This window comes from Arachis ipaensis, chromosome B01 (genome assembly GCF_000816755.2).
Source record: "Arachis ipaensis cultivar K30076 chromosome B01, Araip1.1, whole genome shotgun sequence".
NCBI classification, from domain to species: Eukaryota; Viridiplantae; Streptophyta; class Magnoliopsida; order Fabales; family Fabaceae; genus Arachis; species Arachis ipaensis.
In genome coordinates this window covers 116,854,230-116,864,882 of record NC_029785.2, presented here as the reverse complement: position 1 = coordinate 116,864,882, position 10,653 = coordinate 116,854,230, and the positions used below count along the sequence as shown (strand labels likewise).

The window sequence follows — 10,653 nt, the reverse complement described above, 5'->3', positions numbered from 1 at the left end:
ATAATATAAATGGAAAGTAAAGGAAAAAAAATATATAATTTTAAACTAAAATTAATTTAATTCTCACTTAATTTACAATACAAATATAAACATTAAATTCTAAATCAATTCAGTTTTTATTTATATGATTTATCTCAAACGCAATAATTAATTATTCACAATTTAATTCATTTTAATTTAATTCAATTTTAAAACAATTTGTTTAAAAACACACAAGTATGTATCTTTTATTTGTAGCAATATGCCAAGGTAATTACTGATCAAGAGTTCAATAATGCTATGACTAATGTGAAAAGGATCAATAAAAATGTGAGAGTATTTATCAAAATTTGATCAAGCAATTTAGTCAAAGTCAAAATTTTTAGAAGGGCCAAAAGTGGATAACCTAATAAGCAATAGCTGTGAGTCATTCAACTCAACCATTGTAAGTGTGCGAGGAAAGAGTATACTTACAATGCTTGAGAAACTGAAGTTTTATATCATGAAGACCATGACTACACACAAAGATGCAGTAATACTGGCAAACTAACCCCTATACAAGTAAATAGGCTGAAAAAAGAGAAGAGGCAAGTTAATCACTGAAAAACACAGTGGGTGGATGATGATGAGCATAACTAATTTGAAGTAAAAAAGTAAAAAACATAAGATGAGAATAAATACAAGGGAGAGGATCTGTTCATGTAAAAAGTGGCAGTTGATTGGAGTTCATTATTTTCATAGAATTGTAGCAATCCAAAAAAAGAATGAGAGGTCTGAAGATTATGTTCATCACAAACTCACAATGGAGACCTATTCAAATGAGAAAAAGAGAAAGGATGGCAATAAATTTGAGACCACCAACCAGCTCCACACCAAATGCAGCAGTTGCACCACCACTTTCGCCTAGTGGGTCTGCACCTCCGATTTTAACTAGATCTGAGTGTTGCGGTCCCAAATAGTGGACTTAGACCAATGATATAAGGCCCAACAGCAAGGCTTAATATTTAAGCCCAAGCTTCATCTTCATTTAGGCCACCAAGTGTGACAAGAAAATCATGGCAACGACAATCTAGGTCACTTAGAACAGATTTATGGGGTTTATGCCAATCTCATCTTTGAGGACGAAAAAAGTTAGTTCACCTCCAACAAAGCCTTTTAACATTGACAAGTAAAATTGATAAGGGATATTATGCAGCTGGGTGATTTTTTGTTTATAATGTGTTTTAGATATGGAGTTTAACCATAGTTGTAAGAACCGGACCGAACCGGCCGGTTCGACCGAAAAACCGATGAACTAGTGGTCTGGTCGATTCGGTTAGAACTTTGAACTGAAGAAGAATTCAAACCGTTTAAAATCGAGCGGTTCGACACAAACTGGACGAAACCGGTCAAAACTGACCGGTTCGATATAATTTGTGAACCGGCCGGTCCTATGGTGCTCCCAATATCCAAAAATGCATTAAGGGAGTGTCAAACCCAGGTCTCCTTTGGAAGTTCCATTAAGAAACGCCACCAAACTGGGGTATTCACTTGTAATTCTTATGCTAATTAATTTATATATTATATACAAACACAACTGGATTATTTCATATTTAGTTTTATATTCAATTTTTTTTTAATTCTTTAGAATTTATAAAATTATTAAAATATTAGTAAAGATATTTATTTTAAATTTTTTAGAATATTGAATTAGTAGGTTTTCGAAGATTTCGACTTAGGACTAATTAGTAAGGACATATAAATATCACCATTAAATTTCACATGATAAATTAATGGAGGGACATAATGTGTTCATCGTTTACTATCTTGAATGGCTAAATTGGTACTTTATTTTTTTTCAATGGCTAATTAATCTGAAGTCAAAAATTTTAAAGAACTAATTGTCACTTTATTCAATTTTTTATTATTTTATATTTTTTATTTATGTATGACCGGTTCTATCGGTTCAACCAGTGACCCAACGGTTGAACCAGTAACCCAGTAACCCAATAACCTGACCGGTTCGATCACCGGTTCGGTTCTGACAACTATGAGTTTAACTCTTAACATTTGTATTTTGGATGTTTTAAGTTTGTATCTCTTATTTGTGTTTTGGATGTTATGTTTTCATAAGAACAACTATTGTGGTCTTATGTATGTTGAAACTTTGAACTTTAGCTCTTTAAGATTTGGTGTGTAGCAGATTGTCTGCCAATTTTTACTAATTTTTAAGACAGCACTTTGATATATTTAGCTTGGTCATAACTCATTCACAAATCTAAAGACATCGTCACTCATTCATGATAAAATGCACTGCATCTTTATTATATTTCTTTTGAACAATGCAAAAGCTCTAAATTATGCTATCCCTGAACTCCAACATATAAAAATCTACCTACTTAGCCAAATAAAAAAGATTTACAGCCGCACTTAATCCAACCATAGTATAAATGAACCCCAAAAGTACCAAGATCCTCCTAAAGTGCTCATTAATTTCATTCAGCAGACGCAGCACCATTATCATCTTTTCAATCTCCATAGCATCTCTACACTTGTCTTAGATTTTGCTTTTCTTCTTTGAATCTGCGTTGCCTACCATTTTGTTGTTCCCTGAAGATCCTTCCTCCACAGAATACTCTTGAATCTCATCCAACCACTAAAAATACCGCACCACATTTCTTTGCTCTACCCAAAGAGAATGCATTCACAGATGAGAGAAAGAACATAAGAATGGATTTATTAGAGAAAATGTATTCCACAACTTACCTTTTATATAGGGCATCGCAGAAATTATTTTTCAGGATTGCTAGTAGATTTTTATTTCAACGAGACGACAAAAACATATTTCGTTGTACGTTTTCCTCGCATGCTTTGATTTTTCCTCCCCTTCGAAAACGTCCATCGATAGGTAACTTCTCCCTACAACAAATTTGTACGAGCTCGAATCAAATTCATCTTCTTTTTTATCAGTTTGGGACAACTCATATTGCAAATTAACAATTTAAGGTTCAAAACAAAAGAATTGGAGATTTTTCCAGCTTGTATCACTGTTAAATTAATTATAAAATTCAAATTCAGTAATTAGCTAAAAAAAATTTCATATCATCAAAATAGGATGGCTACTTCAGCACCATTCTCATTATAGATATACGCCAACAAAATCAGAGATATACTTACTAATTTTTAAAATCTTTTAAGAATCATTTTGTCAATAACATTATTTAGATATTATTTTATCATTACAATCTTTTAAATACTAAATTGATATTTATCACAAATATAAACAGTCTAAACAATATTTAAGCATTAATATGGTGTTATCTGTAGCTTGTGATAGATTAATTACAGGGATCATTGCTTCCAAATTGTTATTTTATAAAAAGAAAAAAAATTACTTAATATTTTCTTCACATACACCCCAAAATTCCACCACCTTATACGGAAGGAGTTGCATCTGAACTTGACTACTTAGCAGTTAGCACACCCTCATTCTTAAATATATTTCAAGTTATATAAGTAAATTAATTGACTTCATTAACTAGTGTAAGTGTGGAATGAAACCGACTTAATAGGTAAGGGAAAAAGATCCCTGCTGTAAACTTCTTTACACGTTTTTGGTCTTAAATCTTTACATGCAACCAGTAATCAGAGCCCAAGTGTAAACTCTGACCACAACAAATGCAAAGGCTGGATCCCAAGCCGAATCATAGTCCGGATAAATGGAGTCCTCTATAATTAGTGTTTTTTTTTTTGGTCTTACACATTACACAACATATCCACTCACACACCCACTACAACTATTAATATGGGTTCTATATTTCTGACTGAGGATTTGAACCTAAGTGCAGCTCCTAGCTGAGGCAGGTAAGGTAATGTAGTGGCAAAAGTATTTCTCAAACTAAAGCGCCACAGGTTCGAATCCTAGAAGCGGTTGCTAGGTTAGTGTGTGATTGTCTGTGAGTGGATGTGTGAGTGTGTTTGTATGACCAATATATATATGACAACTACTCAAATGAAGATGTTAAAAATATCTTTTTATAAAGATTCTTGTGTTAAAAGTGTATTTTGTTTGTTTAGTCATATTTTAAAAAAATTAACACTTTTATAACACATCAAAATCAAACCATACATTTCATCATTTAATGGTAAAAAAAAACATCTTCATATAAATACAATAATAAAATCTTCATAGTAATATCCACCTATATATATATATATATATCCCAAATTGTTTTCGTCCAACAGAGTCTAAGCTATTGTAATAGTTTCCTACTCTTGTTGAGTTTTAATAATATCATTAGCATTTTAAATTTTAAAAATAAAAATAACCAACTCAACTAAAAATTATTTTATAAGATATAAAAATTAAATTTATTTTTTAATGTAAGTAAATTTAATTAATTATAATTTAATATAATAATATAAATAATATTCAATATTAATTATAATATAAATAATTAATATAAATTATTAATTAAATAAAAATATAATTATTTAATATAATTTTTATTATAATTATTACTAATTTAATTATTATTTAATTATTTAATTATTTCAGATTTTATATTATTATTTTTTTATAATAATTTACCAAATGGCAAGTTATTATTGGTTAATTTGAGTCCCTGCTTAGAGGGACTCCCTTACCTTGATCCTTGTGCAGGAACTCACTCCTTTTCTCCTCCAATGGTTAGAGTTCCTATATGTTAGAAAAAAGTCAAAGAGGAACTCACCATTGGAGGTGCTCTAAAGTCACACTTGGTCTTGATCCTTCAAGAGGAGAAATTTCAAATAACAACAGAAGTAGGAATCTAACACATCATAAACCCGCTGACCCCGTCAAAAAAAAAAAAAAAGAATATTCACACGTCATACACACAGTAGATTCTTTAACTCTCAACAAAAGGAAGATGTTAAAAAGTTAAAGTAGATTTATAGCCAAGAACTGTTATTACAAAAGGAATTGAATATTCCTTATTCCATTCAGACAAAGACAAGTATTTAACAAAAACAAGAAAATTTCGAAGTCTTATACAACCTTAAACTTGTAGTTGTCCAAAAAAGTGACCTATATAGTATATACTCTCTACAATATTGTCATACACTTTTCACTCTTCCATTTCATCCTCATCATCAACCTCCTCAATCTTCATCTTCTTCACGGTCTGAGCAGCAGCATCAGAAGCTGGCCCATTGGGTATCTGAATCAAAATATCTGACTTCTGGCCAGTTGTGGGGTTAACAACGCCTCCATTCTTCTCCACACGGTAGGCTAAGTCATTGCCCTTGGTACCAGCATCTATGTAAACTGTTGAGTTCTCATCAATTTCTTCCCTCACAAGCATTCTTGACAACTCTGTCACCACCTTCCTCTCAAGCCACCTCCTTATTGGTCTTGCACCATACACCTACAGGTAACCAAAAAACCATTCAGTACTACTAAATCAATATGAGAAACATCAATTTACAAATCAATATATGTTGAAATTGATGCTCACCGGATCATAGCTCTCGGCAAGTATGTAGTCGAGTGCTGCATCTGTAACTGCTAAGGCTATTCCCCTCTCAGCAAGACGAAGAGCAACATCTTTCATTTGAAGCCTTGCAACCTTCCTCAGTTGATCATGTGAGAGTGGATCAAACACCACAATCTCATCAAGTCTGTTCAACAATTCTGGCCTGAAGTGCTTCCTTACCTATGAGTGTCAAAAAGAAGATATAGAATCAGTATCATAAGTCATAGCAAGTAGAACATAAACATTTGTAAGATGTGTATTTAGGAGTGATAGGGTACCTCCTGCATTACTCTATCACGAGCAACTTGCATGGTACATTTTCCTGAAAGCCCACTTAGGAGATGTTCTGCACCGAGGTTTGAAGTCATGATGATGACGGTGTTTCTGAAGTCCACGGTGCGGCCCTGGCCATCAGTTAACCTTCCGTCATCTAGAACCTGAAGGAGAGTGTTGAACACAGATGTATGTGCCTTCTCAACCTCATCAAAGAGTACAACGCTATATGGTCGTCGCCGCACAGCTTCGGTCAACTGACCTCCTTCCTCATGTCCAACATACCTGAAAAACCAGAGTGAGTTTCGAAGTCTTATTACTAAAAGGAGGCATGACAATCAACATGAATTCAGCAATGCGCTTACCCTGGTGGTGCACCAATCAACCGCGAAACTGAGTGCTGCTCCATGTACTCAGACATGTCGATTCGCACCAGCTGATTCTCATCATCAAAGAGCTGTTCAGCAAGAGCCTTTGCAAGCTCCGTTTTACCTACACCTGTTGGACCCAAGAACAGGAATGAGCCAGTTGGTTGTTGAGGTCTCCCCAGTCCAGCTCTTGATCTCAATACAGCCTCAGCAACCGCATTAACTGCTTGATCTTGTCCCACAACTCTAGTGTGCAGCCTGTCAGCAAGGCCAATCAGCCTCTCTTTCTCATTCTGGCCCAGCCTCGTCACTGGTATGCCAGTCCAGCGGCTCACAACCTCGGCTATCTGGTCTGGTCCAACAGTTTCCGTTAACATTATGTTCTGCTCAGTGTTCCCTTCAAGCTGTTGAATCGCAGTTTCCACTTCTTGAATTGCTCCATATCGAAGGTCTGCAGCTCGTGCTAGATCATATCTTCTCTCAGCCTCTTGGAGAGCATAAAGAAGCTCCTCACGCTTCTGCTTGAGCCTTCTAATCTCATCCACCCTCTCCTTCTCTTTTCTGTACTTCATCATCAAAGGTTGGAGCTTGTCTCTTAGGTCATCAAGTTCTTTTCTCACCTGATCATAGCACATACACCAGAAGTTTAGAACCATCAGGAATACAAATATGAAACGATAAACTCAACAATGCAGCAAAACCAATACTCACTTCAACAAGACGAGCTTTGCTAGCTTTGTCCTTCTCTTTCTCAAGGGCATGAAGTTCAACTTCAAGCTGCATTCTCTTCCTTTCAAGGTTATCAATTTCCTCAGGTTGGCTATCAAGTTGAACTCTCACATTTGCGCAAGCCTCGTCAACCAAATCAATAGCCTTATCAGGAAGATGACGCCCTAAACAAGCATAGACATTGTAAGCATATAGCACCAAAAAAAAACATTATCCAAATCAGAAACAATTCAAAACTGAAATAACAATAATAAACATACCCGTGATGTATCTACTAGACAATTGAGCTGCCACAACCAGCGCACGATCCTGAATCCTAACACCATGATGACCTTCGTATCGCTCTTTTAGGCCACGAAGAATGCTAATAGTGTCTGGCACGCTGGGTTCAGCCACATAGACCTGCTGGAATCTTCTTTCAAATGCTGCATCCTTCTCCACATACTTCCTGTACTCCTCAAGAGTGGTGGCACCAATGCACCTTAGTTGGCCACGAGCAAGCATTGGTTTGAATAGGTTTGCAGCATCCATTGACCCTTCAGTTCTACCAGCCCCAAGAACAAGATGAATCTCATCAATGAAGAGAATAACCTTCCCCTGAGCCTCCTCCACTTCTTTCAAAACAGCCTTCAATCTCTCCTCAAATTCCCCCCTATACTTTGCGCCGGCAACCAACGCCCCCATATCCAATGCAATAAGCCTGACATCAGCAAGATTGCTAGGAACATCACCCCTCACTATCCTCTGAGCCAATCCTTCCACTACAGCAGTTTTCCCAACTCCAGGCTCACCAATGAGAACCGGGTTGTTCTTCGTCCTCCGGGACAAAATCCTCACAACCCTTCTTATCTCCTCGTCGCGGCCAATGACAGGATCAAGCTTCCCAGCTTGCTCAACAAGATCCCTACCATAAGTTTTCAGTGCCTGAAATGTCGTGTCCCCTGAGGCACTCTCAACTTTCCTCCCTTCCTTCCCTCTAAGCTTCTCCACCTCCGATTTAATCCTAGCAGTGGCAACGCCAGCTTCTTTCAACAAATCCCCAATTTGAGAATCTTCAAGAATCCCAAGTATCAAGTGATCAACTGCCAAATGAGTATCACCCCTTGATTTCTGAAGCGCCTGTGCCCTCCTTATTGCTTTGATGAGGCTGGTGCTTCCAGGAATCTCATCAGGAGGAGGTGACTGGCACGGTAGCTTCTTCAATGCCTGGTTGAATACCCTCTCGGCAGCGTGCGCCGATTCTTCGCCACCGGCACTAGAAATTGCTTGGAAGAAGATTCCAGTGGGATCGGAGATCAGTGCTGCGGCAATGTGGAGGGGAGTGAATTGTGCATGGCCAGCATTCATTGCCAGCTCATGGGCGCTGGCAAGAGCCTCATTAGTCTTGTGTGTGAACTTCTCAGGATTCATCTATAACAACCTGCACAATATACATTGCAGGGGAATTGAGAAAAGGTAAAAACAAAAAATCTCATTGATTATTGATTACAATTACGTACTCGGAATGCAAATTACAATGTTTCAAAGGCATTTCGCTTCCGCTTACTCTTTCAATTATACGATGAATTCAAAAATAAAATTAAAAAACTACGTTATACAGCATAATTCTAAATAAGGAATTAACGAAATTTCAGTCCAGAATAAAACCAACTGCAAAACAGAGCAACCTTGAAAAAGAAACAGAAGAAGAAGGAAAATCCGAAAATGACAAGCCATACGTACCTTAAGCGCCGAAGATGAGGAAAGAGTATTGAGAATTAGAGAGCGCGAACGTATCTTGATCGGAAATTCGGAATGCAGGTGTTTTTGTGTTTGTGTTTGAGCTAAGAAGATATTCACAGTTGCGTTTGCGTATACAGTGTCTGGTTATGTTTGGAATTAGAAAAGAGAAAAACGAAGGATGGTTTTGGGAAGCGTTTAGCTTAGAACTTGGTTTGTGTTTTCCAACAAAGTGAATCGGTGAGAGGAGGGAAGAGAAATGAGTATTTGTTGAGGCGAGAAGATGAATCGGAACGGTTCTGGACGTTTCCTAATGAAAGCGGGAGAAAGTACTAGACCCTTCCACTCAATTCTATTCTCTTCTCTTCTATTTTTCCGCTCTTTTTTTTCCCACAATTCCATCAAATTCGTTATTTATTTTTTTCCTTTTTGGTAAGTAATTCGTTATTCATTTACTCAATTATTATTGGTGCCCAAAAATCGGTTTTCTGCCTTGGGATTTCGTTAATTTGATGGGTTTTTTTTAGTTAACAGTCAAATTCGTAATCACTCCTCCTTTTATAGTAGTTATTTTAAAATTTAAATCTTTTAAATTTTTAAAATTATCATTTTTATTATTGTTTAATTTATATGGTAGAACTCAATAATTAAAAAACCGATTTGTCGAATCACTTGTTGAATCTTAATATTTTAATATAAAATATTTATATGGTAGAACTCAAATTATTGTTGAATCTTAATAACTAGTATATACTAAAAGTTTTAATATTTTGGATTTCACTAAATAAATATAGTAGTTATTTTAAATATTTAAATCTTGCCCAGTACTCTCGCGTATACAGAAGGTGCATGCGTACACGACACTGTTAAATGTTGAATTCGCACGTATACGGAAATGTCTCGTGTACATGAGCCAATGCTTCTGTCCGAGTACTCGCGTACGCGACTATGGTCCGTGTACGCGACTCTGCCAAATTTTGAACTCATGCATACGCGGAAGGCATGCGTACGCATGACCATCCTATTTTGCTGAAAATGAATTTTTAAGTTCTCAACCATTCTTCTAGTATTCTCAACCTTTGTAAATTCTGTTATGAGTCTAGAGCCAGTGTAAATGTGTAATAGAGGATAGAGGAATTAGGAATGAGATCTAATGAGGCGAGACAATGAATTGGAAAAAGATAGATTAAATGTAATGAGAGATATGATGAGGATGATTATGATAAGGAAAAATGATGATAATTGATTTTGATTGAAGATGATGAGGATGATTATGATAATGCTAAAGGATGATGATTGATTTTGATTGAGGATGATTAGTATGATTAAGATAATGAGAGATAACGATGATTGAGTTTGAGTATGATTTTGAATGAAGTGAAATGATATTGAGGGTGAATTTGATAAAGAAATTTACTATGATTGAGATATACCTGCCTGGGTAGATGCAATGGCGTTGTTCCACTTGCTCCGGGTTAGGGTTTAAGCTCCCGGAACAGATGCAAGGATGTGGTTCGCCCCACTTGCTCCCGATTGAGAATGATACATCTAGGGTAGACGAAGGGATTGTGATTTTGTTCTGCTTGCTGGTGCGAATTTTATAACCCACAGACTTACTGGTAAGTGCACTGGGTCGTACCAAGTAATACCTTACGTGAGTAAGGGGTCGATCCCACGAGGATTGATGGATTAAGCAACAATAGTGTTTGATAGGATTAGTTAGACAAACAGAAAATAGTGTTTGAAAGTTCAAAAGCATTAAACAGTAAATTAAGAATTTCAGAAAGCAAGCAGCAAATGAGTTGTGAAATATATATGGGAAAACAGTTAAGGCTTCAGAGTTATCTATTTTCTGGATTGACTTTTCTTATTAACTATTTTAATCATGCAAGATTTAATTCATGGCAAACTATTTGTGACTAGACCCTAATTCCTTAGACCTTCCTAGTCTCCTCTAAAATTCATCAATTGCCAATTCCTTAGTCAATTAATTCCAATTAGAAGCTACATGATCAAATTCCAGTTTATATGCCACAAAAACTCTAATTACCCGAAAATAAAAGAATTATATGTCACGTATCCCGTTAAAT

The 10,653-nt window shown here is 36.0% G+C and overlaps 1 protein-coding gene across 1 annotated transcript; it reads right to left on the bottom strand.

Annotated features, from left to right (window-relative positions):
* On the bottom strand, window positions 4,870–8,899 carry LOC107634378 (chaperone protein ClpB1). Its single transcript, XM_016337901.2, has 7 exons — window positions 8,567–8,899; window positions 7,105–8,264; window positions 6,827–7,008; window positions 6,113–6,735; window positions 5,753–6,032; window positions 5,457–5,654; window positions 4,870–5,366 (listed from the first exon to the last, which is right to left on the bottom strand). The coding sequence occupies exons 2-7, from the start codon at window positions 8,252–8,254 to the stop codon at window positions 5,067–5,069; spliced, it is 2,733 nt and encodes a 910-aa protein (XP_016193387.1). The 5' UTR covers window positions 8,255–8,264; window positions 8,567–8,899; the 3' UTR covers window positions 4,870–5,066.